This window comes from Salminus brasiliensis, chromosome 14, assembly GCF_030463535.1.
Source record: "Salminus brasiliensis chromosome 14, fSalBra1.hap2, whole genome shotgun sequence".
In the NCBI taxonomy this organism is placed as follows: Eukaryota; Metazoa; Chordata; class Actinopteri; order Characiformes; family Bryconidae; genus Salminus; species Salminus brasiliensis.
Genome location: NC_132891.1, coordinates 26,991,135 through 27,006,944, shown reverse-complemented (window position 1 = coordinate 27,006,944; position 15,810 = coordinate 26,991,135). Strand labels below are relative to the sequence as shown.

Below are 15,810 nucleotides of genomic sequence, written 5' to 3'. Positions count from 1 at the left end.
AAATGGCACAACGACGTAACCGGAAATGGTACTCCTCAGAAAGAACTAGAGCTGCTGTTTGCCGTTGTTGTTCGACTGAAGACAAATACGAGTTTTGTCGCTAATTTAAAACGTTCAGTTATAGACCTTGCGATTTTAACTGACAAGACACAATGGCGCAGTACAAAGGTGCCGCTAGCGAGGCGGGGAGAGCCATGCAGCTGATGAAAAAACGTGAAAGAGAGCGAGAGCAACTGGAGCAGCTGAAACAAAAAATAGCAGAGGCATGTTTTACTTAGCTACATAGTAGACTGTTGACTACTTGTGCGTTATGTTTTGTTCAGATTTACCATTAAACAATTGAGTGTTTTCCTGAGAATGTTTTTCCTTTTTTCTTTGTTTGAAGCTGGTTTTTATTAACGTTATTACAGATTAGATTTCACGTGTTTTATGCCTCCTTCATCTTTGCTTTACTTCAACATGTATTAAATAATTGCAATTAGAAAACGTCTCACGTGCGTTCTAAACGGTATAGAATGTCTTCAGGTAAATGTTAAATTTTAATGATTATTAACTGTTTTCCAGGACAACATGGTGAAATCCAACATTGATAAAAAGTTCTCTGCTCACTATGATGCTGTTGAGCAAGAGTTGAAGTCAAGTACTGTGGGTAAGCAAGAAAACTTTGTGAAGCTAGCTAAATCTCATTTGGCAAGTGACAGCTGATGTCTGCATATGACATTAGTCCTGCAGTTTGACTTTTAACTTTAGCTGAAAGGTTCAGTCAAGTTACAGTATTTTATGTTATTGATATTCATATGCTCTTTTCCCTTGAGGTCTTGTCACGCTAAATGACATGAAGGCGAAGCAGGAAGCCCTTGTGAAAGAGCGGGAGAAACAGCTGGCTAAGAAGGAGCAGTCTAAAGAGCTTCAGTTGTGAGCCTGACATTCAATGACATACATTTATTGGACACAATAATTTGTTTCCAGTTTTTAGTAATTCTTTGATTATTTATTTTATCTGTAGTACATGATATGTATATTGTTTTCTGCTCCAGAAAATTGGAGAAACAGAAGGAAAAGAAGAGAAAAGAGGAGCAGAAAAGAAAAATTGCCAGTTTGTCTTTTAATCCAGATGAGGGGGAAGATGAAGACCTAGAGAATGATGAAGAGGAAGAAGACTGTATGTGAATGTGTTATTTTTAATAATAAATTAAACATTAAATACATTATCATTTAGTCTTATTTCTGGTGAATGTGACATTTTAGTTTTTGTGGTTAAATTGTTTTTACTGTATTTGTCAGATGCCCCAGTTAAGAAGAAGAAGCTTGGGAAGAACCCAGACGTTGATACCAGCTTTCTACCAGATAGAGAGAGAGAGGTAAAAAGTTGTTTTTTGGTTTTTATGTGCTAATTACACTTGTGTTGTCAAAGATTTGCAGACCACTATAGATCCTTCTCTCTATGTAAATCTTAGCTATTGTACCCTGTAAGCAAAAATGTTCCAAACCATATGTTTTGTCAAAGTATGTCACTCCTCCCATTCCCCTGCAATTGTCACACTAAATGTAGTCATCTTTATCAGTATCACATCTAAATCCAGTATAACACATTAAATTAAAGATGATATATCTGTATTAAACAGTGAGTGTCCATATCAAACTTATATCTGCAGAAAATGCTGAATTAGATATTATTGGAATTAAAAAAATAGAATTTAATCTCCAGGTTTTTTTGCCTGAATACTTAAAGCATTATAGCCTACTTTTAGATGAGCATATTGGTATTGGAAGGTTTCTGTTAAAGATAACGTTGAAGCTTAGTGAAAAAAAAAAAAGATCTTATTATTATGGCTGATACCAGCAATTTTAATATTAGTATTGGTGAAGACAAAAATATAGTTGTTTCTGTTGTGTTGTATTTTATAACACATTTAAACATATGGGTGTTTGATCTTCATTTTAACAAAAGTGAGAGATGATGTTCTAAAACTAAACATTAAAACTGAAATGTAAGAAAAAAAAGAAATGCAAAAATAATAAATATTGAATTATATATAAAGAAATGCAATTTTCTTAAGAGAACGCTACAAAAACCCACATTTATTTCTACTAAACATGCCTAAAATTAGATATTGTCTTATTTAAACCTTAGACATTTGTTTAGCAAGATCCAAGGTGCTTTCTGACATGTTTGAAAAGAAGGTTGTAGGTGCATATGAGTCTGGGATCTTGCTCTCTGCTCTTGGGCTGAACTTGCTAGAATGGCCTGACCTGGCCCTGTTGGCAGTTGTTTCACTTGTAATTTATTTATTATGTAAGGGCAGTCTTCTCCAAAATCCCATTCAACTATCTTCTATCAGCTAATGTGATGCACCTGATTCTAATTTTAGATATTTTAATGAGAAATTAATGTGGAGGTGTCCTTACTTCAGAAATAGAAAACTACATTTCTATTCATTACATTTTACAAATTATGTTTAAGAGACATTTCCCAGTTTTATTTGTTATATTTGTGTTGATAGTTATTACCTCTTATTACATTTTATTACCTCAAATGACCTCTTATTACGTTTACATTTATGGCATTTAGCAGACGCTCTTATCCAGATTGACTTACAGAAGTGCTTCACTATTTACTCAAGAATAGCTTTAGCTAGTTTGAACACAACTCAATAAGGGGACCATAGTACTCTACTCTTTGCCCAAGAAATCTCAGGAGAGGTGGGTTTTTTTTAGTCAACACTTGAAGATGTCTCTGCTGTTCGAACACCCAGGGGAAGTTCGTTCCACTGCTTCGATGCCAGGACAGAAAAAAGCCTGGACGCTTTGTCTTCCGTGGATCTTGAGGGATGGCGGGTCAAGCCGAGCAAGTACTTGAAGCTCTAAGGACTCTTGGTGCAGATCGTCCTTTGACCATTGCCATCAAGTACGGAGGGGCTGGTCCATTCTTGCCTTTGTAGGCCAACGCCAGGGTTTTGAATCTGATGCGGGCAGCTACTGGAAGCCAGTGAAGAGAATGCAGCAGTAGAGTGATATGGCTGTACTTTGAAACATTGAAGACAACCCGTGCTGCTGCATTCTGGATAAGTTGCAGGGGCCTGATGGTGCGCAAAGGGAGACCAGCCAGAAAAGAGTTGCAGTTTTAAGTCTTGAAGTGACAAGAGACTGAACAAGCACCTGTATGGCCTATCTAGCGAAGAAGGGTCAAATTTTCCGGATGTGGTACAGTAGAAATCTGCATAACCGAGATTTGCACCATGACTGGTGAATGATAACTGATCATCTATGACTATACCAAGGCTTCGTGCTTCTGTAGATGCAGTGACCAGTGAGTTCTCAAAGGAGATCGTAAGATCATTGTGAGGTCCAGCAGTTTCAGAGAAGTACAGCAGCTCTGTCTTGCTGGGGTTGAGTTTGAGGTGGTGAGGCTCCATCCAAGAAGAGACGTCAGCAAGACGCTGAGATGCGGGTAGAAACTGGTGTGTCAGAAGGTGGGAAAGAAAGGATGAGTTGAGTGTTTTCGGCGTAACAGTGGTAAGAGAATCTGTGGGAAGATATTACTTTACCAAGAGAGCTAATGTAGAGAGAGAAAGAGAGACAGTTGATTGTAGACGGAACGTTCGAACATTTTTGAGAGGAAAGAGAGAAGAGAAATGGGTCTGTAGTTGCCGATGTCCAAGCTGAGTTGGTTTCTTTAAGATGGGGACAACTCTGGCAGACTTGGAAGGCGGATGGTACATAACCTGACGACAAATAGCTGTTTATGATAAAAGAGATGAAGGGAAGAAGGTTTGGAACAATTGTTTGGAATAGTGTGGATGGAACAGGGTCTAGCGGACAGGTGGTAAGATGATTAGAGGTGATCTGGGGAAAGAGAAGAGAAGCAAGACAGAGATGAGGGAGGAGGAGGAGGAGGATGAGGAGGAGGGTCGTGTTTAAAGGGGAGTGTAGAGGCGTATGTAGGCTGTAGGTTATGCTACACAGTCACCTATCTAAAGATGACCGAAACATTGCGCTTCTGAAGAGTCATTTGGCTCATCGTCTGGATTTAAGTGCTGTCGTATCTGTGCCATGCACAGCGAAACTAAATGTCTCCCTGAGAGCCTCCATACTTCAGAAAAATTGTGAAAAGCTCCTTTGCCACAGAATAGGATGGAATATTGACCCACATGTCGATTTGCATGGGATTAATAAAACCTGTTGTTGTTTATATGGCTTGTTTTTACAGAAGGTAAAGGGTGTTTAAGGCCCTGAGTGGTCCAGCAGAATAAAGTGATGCATCGAAGCAGGGTATCCCTCTAGGCGCGTTGATTGCCTGGTGATGTTGCGCCGGCGGCAGTTTTAAAAAAAAAAAGGCGCTGGCTGCACCCGTGTTGGAGGGTGTGTGTGTGTTGGTTTTTACCCTCACTAGTGTTGATCGGGGAGAATACATATGGACTGGGTAATTGGCAATCCAAATTGGGGAAAAAATGGGGAAAAAAAAATCTAAAATAAATGTATATTAAAAAAGGCACTGGAGCATGCAATCTGTTAAAAATTAAATAAATAAACATTTATAATATTAATTCCACAAAGATCCCACATCCCCATGTAAAAAATCCAAATAGGGCTTGATTAGGTCTTCTTGTTATAAGTATTTATACTATAAGAGGTTTATTAATTTAAAAAGAAATTAATTAGTATTTTATATCACGTTAACTCACTGTCATTCAAGCAGTTAGAGTAAAGTTATGAGTGTTGTGGCACATTAAGTTGGCTGGATACTCTCCAGTATCTCTTCACTGAAAATGCTTGTGTTTGCTTGTTTTGCATGATTATATGCCTTCAGGAGGAGGAAAATCGCCTAAGAGAGGAGCTTAGACAAGAATGGGAGCGAAAGCAGGAAAAGATTAAAGGTGTGTTTTGCAGTAGTCAAGGGTCCATTATGGGACTGGTTTGCCGTTTATACCACTTGGGGGCACTAAAATGTTTTGTTACGTTATGCAGGTTGGCCTACACCACATTTGTACCCAGCATAGTTAAATTTTGTTTTCTTTTTGGCAAGCTTACACTGTCCTTTATTATCTCATGGAGCTTTTTTCCCCAGAAGCTAGAGTTTTCAGGATTATTTAAGAATTTTGCCCAGTATAGTATTGGCAAAATAATTGGACTCTCTGGAGCAGATAAAAATGAACCTGTCACCTTACCTAAAGCCTTCCGCCATTGAGATGTGGAAATGTGTTTTCTGGAACGATGGTGCTTCATCCAATACTTCTGGAATGACTTCATTTGATGATTCAATCAAATCGCCACAGCAACAATATTTGCATTTGAAATGACCCAAATCGGGGCTTTGTTTAAGCTGCCATTGTTCACTTAATGCTTAGATTTAAATGTTCTAATTGTTGTTATTGTCACCGCTTTTACATACCTATTTTCCAAGAACAAGTGTCCTGGTAAATGCTAATGCTTTGTTTTTTTTGTTTTTTTTTAATAGAGCAGACCTTTTAACATGTGATTTTTATTTTATTTTATTTTGCAACATGCCTCTATGAGCCCAATTTCCTGTTTTCTGAAAATAATTTTTAGGCTGCCCTGTTTCTGACTGTGACTGTAAATTTACCTTTGTGTACTGGTCAGGTGAAGAAATTGAAATCACTTTCAGTTACTGGGATGGATCTGGACACAGAAAAACAGTCAAGGTAATCACAGCAACAGCATTATCATAAATAAAGATTAAAATTACCTGTAAAAAAGAGACGAGAAACAGAAATAACCATTTGCTATGCACTGACGACACAGAGGTAATACTTCATAAATAAAGAGTGTGGAATAGAATGAGTACAGGAACCAGAAGTGTGAAGAAAAGGTAAGTAAAAAAACCTGTTGTTGCTTACCATCATGGAGACACATGCCACAAGAATTGTTTAAAATGTGCACAGTGTTCTCTTGTTTTTATTTGACAAGTAAAAGTAATGAAACAGTTTTTCCTGTTTTTTCACAGATGAAAAAAGGCAATACTATTCAGCAGTTCCTCCAGAGAGCATTGGAGGTTTTGAGAAAAGACTTCAGTGAGTTGAGGTAGATAAAATGGCAATTTAACATTGTTTGTGCCAGATTGTTTTTGCCGTTGTATGGTTGTCTAGTAACATCACTAGTCTCCTAGATGTATACACTACTGTTCCAAGTTTTCTCCATTTGTTGATAATGTTTTTCACTGTGGGTTGCTTAAGCCTTAGTCTTGGCTTTGTTTGTTTTCAGATCCTGTTCAAAATCTGTATTTGAATCTATTTAGAACATGGTGTTATGTGCTGCTTTTTTGAGAGCTGCTAGCCTGCCTTCCATTGCCAGGTTCTATTTAAGCAATGTTTAGATTTAACAGGTCTGACATAAACCCACTTGTCCATTAAATTTGGTTTAAGTGGTTGATTTATTACCAAAGGAGGCAGTTCATTTTTCACATTGGTAATATAGGTAAATTAAATGATAAGCTGCATTTTTGTGAACTGTTTCAGTTTGTACAATAAAAATACAATAATATGGTTTTTGGTTAACTAATTACCACAACATAGATAATGCTAATTTTAGCTATGAAGTCTCTTGTCACCTATGGCTCTTTTCCCACACTGGGGTTGAATCTCAAATGGATTTTTAAATCCTTCAATGCAAAACTATATGATGCATATCTGCAAAGTGGGGTTACAGTTCAGCATATTGCAACACTGTAAGCAATAATCATTTTTCACAATTAAATGTTAGGAAATCTATCATACCATCATATGGATCAAGTCTGAGTGTATAAAAAGTAAGACAACTTTTCTTTTAACCTGAACAGTGGGACCTGAAGGCAATGTATAAACAACAAATTGATACTGTGTGTTTGAGAAACAGTTCAATTTGCAAAATGCAGTATTGCAATGCTTTGATATATAGATTTTTTTTACCCCTCGTATTAATGCACAGTTGCTTTATATTTGATAAACTGAACAAAAAAATGAAAGGTTGAAACCATAATTTTGGCTTGTACATATGTTTGGATGTCTCTTCAGCTGTCAAGTCATTAGTTAACTTATTTGAGTCATTATGACTGGTAATGTTGGTCAAAATTTGTCATTAGGAATTGTCAGTAAATATTTGAACCATAGGCTCCTTTAAACAGAGCTTCCATGACCTAAAATATACCCAAGTCCACTATGAATTACGAAGCCATGCAAGCCAAGTTTTAGAATTGCTCTGACCCTCCCCAGACATAAACAGCATTGAAAATGTATGGATAGCAGACTGGGTGATTTTATGCAAGAGAGGATATAGTGCTGGTGTAGAAAGATGTCCAAGCTTTTGTGCATTCTGCAATTACTGTTTTATCTGGGGGGTTTTTTTGTTGTTGTTGTTTTGTTTTTAATTATTCAGCAAATCAAACAACATATACAATTTCAGGAAAATGTTATTTATTGAAAAGGTTTTTTTTCAAAATTTAAATAAATTATATAAATATTCCTTTTACTATGTTAGCATGTATTAAAGAAGCATTGCATTTAGTTTAGTATTAATAGTGTTACAAACCTCCATATGTGTCCACAGATCAGCTGGAGTGGAGCAGCTTATGTACATAAAGGAGGATTTGATTATCCCACATGTAAGTGAAGTCATACATTCATTCTCTGGCAAGCTGTTTTAAGGAGTTTGTCATAGTTCATTTTCAGAAATGAAGTATTACGTGGTGTATTGTTTTGGGCAAATCTATATAATGTTTTGAGACCTATATAATGTTTTAAAGAACAAATTATATTTTTTATCATGTCCCTTAGAATATATTGTTACATTACATGTAACACAAGTAAATTATCTCTCTAATTCAAGAACAAGCCTTACTTAGCAAGAAATGAATTTAAATCTTGTAGTATCAACCATAAGGCTTCTGTTTCTCTTCTAGCACCATAGCTTCTATGACTTCATTGTGACAAAAGCTAGAGGCAAAAGTGGTAAGCATCATGTTTGTTTTTATTGAGCTGGTTTTGTTACATACTCCTATATATATATATATATATATATATATATATATATATATATATATATATATATATATATATATATATATACACACACACCTTTTCTTAATTATTCATCAAATCAAGCAACATAAAAGTTCAGGAAAATGTTATTTATTGAAAAGGTGTTTTATTTTTTACTTTAAACCTTAACGAAATGATATAACTAAAATAATTTGCGTAATATTTAGCATGAAGTAAAGAAGCATTTAGTTTAGTAGTAAAAATGTTGTCTATTTAATGTCTGCTCAAAAAAATAAAGGGAACACTTAAAGAACACAATATAACACACTCAATAAAGGACTGGTTCTGCAGGTGGGGACCACAGACCACTTCTCAGTACCTATGCTTTCTGGCTGATGTTTTGATTACTTTTGAATGTTGGTGGTGCTTTCACACTCGTGGTAGCATGAGACGGACTCTACAACCCACACAAGTGACTCAGGTAGTGCAGCTCATCCAGGATGGCACATCAATGCGAGCTGTGGCAAGAAGGTTTGCTGTGTCTGTCAGTACACCAGCAGACGTGGAGGAGGCCGTAGGAGGGCTACAACCCAGTCACAGGGCTGCTACCTCCGCCTTTGTGCAAGGAGGAACAGGAGGAGCACTGCCAGAGCCCTGCAAAATGACCTCCAGCAGGCCACAAATGTGCATGTGTCTGCACAAATGGTTAGAAACCGACTCCATGAGGATGGTATGAGGGCCCGACGTCCACAGATGGGGGTTGTGCTCACAGCCCAACCGTGCAGGACACTTGGCATTTGCCAGAGAACACCAGGATTGGCAAATTCGCCACTGTCGCCCTGTGCTCTTCACAGATGAAAGCAGGTTCACACTGAACACGTGACAGACGCGACAGAGTCTGGAGACGCCGTGAAGAGCGACCTGCTGCCTGCAACATCCTTCAGCATGACTGGTAATGGTGTGGAGTGGCATTTCTTTGGAGGGCCGCACAGCCCTCCATGTGCTCGCCAGAGGTAGCCTGACTGCCATTAGGTACCGAGATGAGATCCTCAGACCCCTTGTGAGACCATATGCTGGTGCGGTTGGCCCTGGGTTCCTCCTAATGCAGGACAATGCTAGACCTCATGTGGCTGGAGTGTGTCGGCAGTTCCTGCAAGATGATGGACTGGCCTGCCTGTTCCCCAGACCTGAATCCGATTGAGCACATCTGAGACATCATGTCTCGCTCCATCCACCAACTTCACATTGCACCGCAGACTGTCCAGGAGTTGGTGGATGCTTTAGTCCAGGTCTGGGAGGTGACCCCTTTAGGAGACCATCCGCCACCTCATCAGGAGCATGCCCAGGCGTTGTAGGCATGGGAGGCCACACACAATACTCATTTTGACTTGTTTTAAGGACATTACATCAAAGTTGGATCAGCCTGTAGTGTGTTTTTCCACTTTAATTTATGTGTGACTCCAAATCCAGGCCTCCATTGGTTAATAAATTTGATTTCCATTGATGATTTTTGTGTGATTTTGTTGTCAGCACATCCAACTTTGTACAGAACAAAGTATTCAATGAGAATATTTCATTCATTCAGATCTAGGATGTGTTATTTGAGTGTTCCCTTTATTTTTTTGAGCAGTGTGTATATGTGTGTGTGTGTGTGTGTGTATGTATGTATGTATGTATATATATATGTATATACACACACACACACACACAGTGGGGAAAAAAGTATTTAGTCAGTCACCAATTGTGCAAGTTCTCCCACTTAAAAAGATGAGAGAGGCCTGTAATTGACATCATAGGTAGACAGAAAATGACTGTCTAATCAAGGGCAGTGGTGGCTCAGCGGTTAGAGCGCCGGGAAATCGATAACAGGGTTGTGGGTTCGATTCCCCGGCTCGGCAAGCTGCCACTGTTGGGCCCTTGAGCAAGGCCCTTTACCCTCTCTGCTCCCCGGGCGCTGGAGTTGGCTGCCCACCGCTCTGGGTGTGTGTGTGTACTCACTGCCCCTAACACGTGTGTGTGTTCACTACCAGATGGGTTAAATGCGGATGACACATTTCGGTGTACAGTGTACACTGTACAGTGACAAATACGTGCACCTTTTCCTTTACCTTAATTTTTAACGAAAAATAAGTATTTGGTCAATAACAAAAGTTCATCTCAATACTTTGTTATATATCCTTCGTTGGCAATGACAGAGGTCAAATGCTTTCTGTAAGTCTTCACAAGGTTGGCACACACCGTTGCTGGTATGTTGGCCCATTCCTCCATGCAGATCTCCTCTAGAGCAGTGATGTTTTGGGGCTGTCAGCGGGCAACACAGACTTTTAACTCCCTCCAAAGGTGTTCTATGGGGTTTGAGATCTGGAGACTGGCTAGGCCTCTCCAGGACCTTGAAATGCTTCTTACGAAGCCACTCCTTTGTTGCCCTGGCAGTGTGCTTGGGATCATTGTCATGCTGAAAGACCCAGCCACGTTTCATCTTCAATGCCCTTGCTGATGGAAGGAGGTTTGCACTCAAAATCTCACAATACATGGCCCCATTCATTCTTTCATGTACACCAAAGCATGATGTTGCCACCCCATGCTTCACAGTTGGTATGGTGTTCTTTGGATGCAACTCAGCATTTACTCCAAACACAACGAGTTGTGTTTGTACCAAACAGTTCTACTTTGGTTTCATCTGACCATAAGACATTCTCCCAATACTCTTCTGGAACATCCAAATGCTGGCAGCGTAGTGTGTTACTGACGGTAGACTTTTTTGACGTTGGTCCCAGCTTTCTGCAGGTCATTCACTAGGTCCCCCCGTGTGGTTCTGGGATTTTTGCTCACAGTTCTTGTGATCATTTTGACCCCACGGGCTGAGATCTTGCGTGGAGCCCCTGATTGAGGGAGATTAGCAGTGGTCTTGTAGGTCTCCCATTTTCTGATTATTGCTCCCACAGTAGATTTCTTCACACCAAGCTGCTTGCCTATTGCAGATTCAGTCTTCCCAGCCTGGTGCAGGTCTACAATTTTGTTTCTGGTGTCCTTCGACAGCTCTTTGGTCTTCACCATAGTGGAGTTTGGAGTGTGACTGTTTGAGGTTGTGGGCAGGTGTCTTTTATACTGTTAACAAGTTCAAACAGGTGCCATTAATACAGGTAATGAGTGGAGGACAGAGAAGCCTTTTAAAGAAGTTGTTACAGGTCTGTGACAGCCAGACATCTTGCTTGTTTGTAGGTGACCAAATACTTATTTTCTACCATTATTTGCAAATAAATTCTTTAAAAATCAGACAATGTGATTTTCAGAATTTCTTTCTCATTTTGTCTCTCATAGTTGAGGTCTTGCACAATTGGTGACTGAATAAATACTTTTTTTCCCCACTTTTTCTAGAAAGATTTTGGCCATAATTTTGTGTGTGTGTGTGTGTGTGTGTGTGTGTGTGTGTGTGTGTGTGTGTGTATATATAAACACACACACGCACACACACAAAATTATGGCCAAAGTCTTTCTAGAAAAAGTATTTCTCCCAGAATTTTTTTGAAATTACGTTTTGTTATTCATGTTTATTTATTTTGTGTTTTTTGGAACACCACAAAAATACCAAGACAAAATATATATATAAATTCATGCAAAACATACTCAAGTTCATTTTGGTTGCACACACTTTAGAAAAATAACTTAAATCAGTCATAACCTATAACAACCTATAATCGTTCAGTACCCTTCAGATTTAATAATGCTTTGCACACAGTCAAGGCACCCAGTCCAAGAGGCAGCAAAACAACCCCTAAACATCTTTGAACCTCCACCATATTTGATTGTAGGTACTGTGTTCTTTGCAGGCCTCATTTATATTTTGGTAAACAGTAAAATGATGTGCTTTACCAAAAGACTCTGTCATCTGTCCACAAGACGTTTTCCCAGAAGGATTCTGGCTTACTCTCGTACATTAAGGCAAACTGCAGACACAGCCTCCTGGGTATCCTGCCATAGCGCTTCATTTTATTCAAATGTCAACGGATAGTTGCTGACACTGATGCACCTGTAGCGTGAGCCTGTAGGACAGCTTGAATTTCATTGGAACTTAATTGGGACTACTTATCCACCATCCGAGATATCATGCGTTGCAACCTTTCATCAATTTTTCCCTTCTGTCCACATCCAAGGAGATTAGCTACAGTGCCATAGGTTGTAAACGTCCTACTGTTTCGCACCATAGACAAAGGGACATTAAGATCTCTGGAGATGGACTTGTAATCTTGAGATTGTTAATATTTTTCCACAATTTGGGTTCTCAAGTCCTCAGACAGTTCTCTTCTCCCTTTTTCTGTTCTCCATGCTTAGTGTGGCACACACAGACACACAATTCAAAGATTGAGTCAACTTCTTTCCTTTTTATCTGGTTTCAGGTGTGATTTTTATATTGCCCACACCTGTTACTTGCCACAGGTGAGTTTAAACGAGCATCACAGGCTTGAAACAAAGTTATTTACCCACAATTCTGAAGATGTGCCAATAATCTTATCTGGTTTGTGTGAAATTGTGAAATTTGCGGGAGGGTTTTTTTTTTTTTTTTTTTCCTCTTCTTTTTTCGTGTTGTTCCAACACACACAAAGGACATAAACATGAGTATAACAAAACATGTGTAAATTGCCTGCAGTCATGGCCGAAAGTTTTGACAAACATATTGAGTGTATGTAGAGTGAGAGATAATTTGTTGTTTCTCTTCTATGATTTATCTGAGAAATGTAAAAATAAAATAAATAAATATAGATAACATCTTGGATGCACTTGTTTCCTATCCAGGACCGCTCTTCAGTTTTGACGTGCATGATGATATCCGGTTGGTGAACGATGCCACCGTTGAGAAAGATGAGGTAATAATGTAGTAATGTTCATTATCATTTAATTTTTGTTATTGTTTCAGAGTAGTTTACCCCAAATTTGAAGGTTTTCATTTCTGACATTTGTGTGTGTGTTTCTGTCTTTAGTCACACGCAGGTAAAGTGGTTCTGAGGAGCTGGTATGAAAAAAACAAACACATCTTCCCTGCCAGCCGCTGGGAACCTTATGATCCTGAAAAGAAATGGGACAAATATACAGTGAGTATCTTTTAAACTTTAAATGCATGTTCGTTCCATTGTTAACATATTGTTTTCTAATATGTTACAATTTCACACACCTCGTTCTTTGCTCTTTTTGTGTGACAAATAAGAATTACAAAAAGGAGACATTATTAACGACCTGCAGAACTGGGGTGCATTTTTGAAAAGATAGTTCATAGTAGTTCAGCTGTCTGCTTGTGTGGACCTTTTGTACTGTGAAAAATAAAATTTGCAGTTCTAGTGTTGACTTTAATGTTTGACTTTCTCTCTCCATTCATCCATCCATCTGGGAGCATGTAGTTGTTAGTAATGCTGACAGAACTATTTGGGAAATAAACTTAATGTTAACTTTGTCTCATGAATTATTATAAGCAAACCTTTTTTTAAAACCTGTTTTTTAACATGTCATTTAAAACTGAAAGAGTGGAGCCGACTAATAAGTGCATTTTAGAGAGAAATGAAATTATTCGTTAAAATAGTTATTTAATTTAAGTAGTACACAACTAAGAAAACCACCCATACAGCCAGTTCTAAATTATTTGGACAATGATAAAACGTTTATTAAAACGTGTTTTTGCCTCTGTACACCACCAGTGTATTTAAAGTCAAGTGTAGACATTAAGCTTTAAATCAGGGGGTTTAACTATGAACTATTTAGCAGTACAATCTTTTTTTTTTTTTTAATAGCAGTGTATGTTTAGCATACCTATGCTATGTGTTTAGTTGGCAGCACTTATCTCTGTTGAGTAATCGTTGTGTAATGAGGATTGCGTGTACAGACATGTTTTGTGATGTCTCCTCAATCTGTTTCCCCCAGACCACACACAAAAAAACAACCTATACCCCCAGTTACTTAAGTGATTGTCTTGTAAATGTTGAGCTCAGCTGTGAGCTGTGAAAGATGAAGGAAGATTTAGGTAAAGATTGAAATGTGCATAATGCTTGAAGTATTCCTTCTCTGCTGCAAACACTACCACACCTCACCTACACTGAATACAGTTCTTATGCAGGTTTAAGCATACTTTTCATTTACTAAAGCCAAAAAAGCACAAAGGTAGCAAGCAGCAACAGAAGGTAGCTTTGGTAAAGGCTTTGCAAAGCATTATAAGGAAAGAAGCTCAGAATTCGGTCATTTTCTTGGGTTCCAGATGTCAAGCTGTCATTGTCTGCAAATGATTTGCATTAAAGTATTACAAGTACTTCTAATAGCTTTTTCCCCAAAGACTTTTGAGAAAGTGGAGGGACTATGTAAACAATGTCTGTAATTCCTAGATGGTAATGTGAAATTGTTACTTAAATCTATTCAGATGGTGTACAGATGTAAATCAAATTGTGAAAACATACTAAGCATACTATAAAATGGCCATTTAGAAATGTAGGCCAAAACAAAATGTCAGTTCACAATGTCACATTATGCACTTATGTCTATTAAAAAGCCATTTAAAAAGCTTTTAATATGTATGAAAACACAAAGACTGAATCTGGAATTAAAACAAAAAATGATCAGGATAATGTTGCACTGGTGATCTGATAGTACAAACACTTTTGTGTTGAATTGAGATGTTCATTGAATTAAAACTGTATTTTTTTCCGTCTTTTTAGATCCGATGAGGTGACTGTTTCTATGAAGAGTCTGAATTTTTTTTTATTATATTGCTAATGTTTGTGTATAATGCCATTTTATTTTAATGACAGATATCATTCAGAACATACTTATTTGGTTAAGCCTTTGTAAATCACAGAGCCTCTAAAGTATCAAAGTAAAAAAGCTATGTGTCGAGACATTCCTTGAATTTAAGAAATCGTTCCTTTGATTTAATAATCCATTCACTCTTATTTAATAAATTGTTCCTTTGATTTAATCTGTCTCTTATCTCTAAATTAGGGTAAAGATTTATGTAATTGAGAATGGATTGTTAAATTGAGTAAGCAAATTAATTAATCAAGGAATGGTTTATGCCTCTAAATATTATTATTATCTTGATACTTTAGTGGCTTTGTAGTAAATTGACATTGTGTTCTAAAATCTTTCTGTATCTAAGCAACACTGACACAGTGTGCTCATGCTTCTGCATTGTATTGAGCCACACACAATCACATCAGGTAAAAAAAAAGTCTCTTTTAGAAATTCCCTTTTGGATGCATATATTGTTGAATATAAATGGTTCTAGAAAACCTATGGGTGTTCATTACTATTTATGTCTTTGCATTAAAGCTTAATTACAAATAAACTCATTGTGTACATTTTTGGGATTCATGTTTTTTCACTGTGAAAATATTTTGCATGTTAAAGTTTAATTAGTTATATTGCTGTTGGTTGCATTTAATTCCTATGTTGTTGTTTTTTTGTTTTGTTTTTTTGTTAACCTTGATTCCTAAAAGAAGCCAAAAAACCTTTTAAACCCTGTTTCGAGAAAGCATACTGAACCACAATTCCCACAGTTCGGAATCCACAGATGCTAAGCTAGGATTCTACAAATGTGATAGTCAAGAAGCTTTTGTGTTTCTGAAGTTTGGTTTAGTTTGGTTTGATTTGTATTAAGTGCATATTCAGCTCCCTTAAAAGGAGAAGTTAAAATTGCTGAGCTGCTTGCTTAACAAGAAATACTCGGACTGACTGACATCTCAACACCTCTTGCCTCAGGCCACCACTCCTTCAAACCACGTGCTGCCTTTTTTGTTTTTTGCTATCTTGCTCTTGCTGTTTCTTGCTTGGTAAACCCCCTCCTGTGTCCTCAGCCTCT

The 15,810-nt window shown here is 37.8% G+C and overlaps 1 protein-coding gene across 2 annotated transcripts; it reads left to right on the top strand.

The window, feature by feature from the left end:
* Positions 1-19: 19 nt before the first annotated feature.
* fam50a (family with sequence similarity 50 member A) lies at positions 20-15,319 on the top strand. Of its 2 annotated transcripts, none has more exons than XR_011977488.1 (13): positions 20-263; positions 565-649; positions 816-915; positions 1,038-1,162; positions 1,285-1,361; positions 4,811-4,877; positions 5,602-5,663; positions 5,966-6,042; positions 7,543-7,597; positions 7,895-7,943; positions 12,371-12,410; positions 12,768-12,838; positions 12,953-13,041. XR_011977488.1 is itself a non-coding variant. In XM_072656552.1 (13 exons), the coding sequence occupies exons 1-13, from the start codon at positions 153-155 to the stop codon at positions 14,675-14,677; spliced, it is 999 nt and encodes a 332-aa protein (XP_072512653.1). In that variant the 5' UTR covers positions 20-152; the 3' UTR covers positions 14,678-15,319. The 2 variants fall into 2 exon arrangements, 1 of the variants encoding a protein (XP_072512653.1); XM_072656552.1 differs by lacking the exon at positions 12,371-12,410 and adding an exon at positions 14,669-15,319 and having other exon boundaries at positions 12,953-13,063.
* The last annotated feature ends 491 nt before the right edge of the window (positions 15,320-15,810 follow it).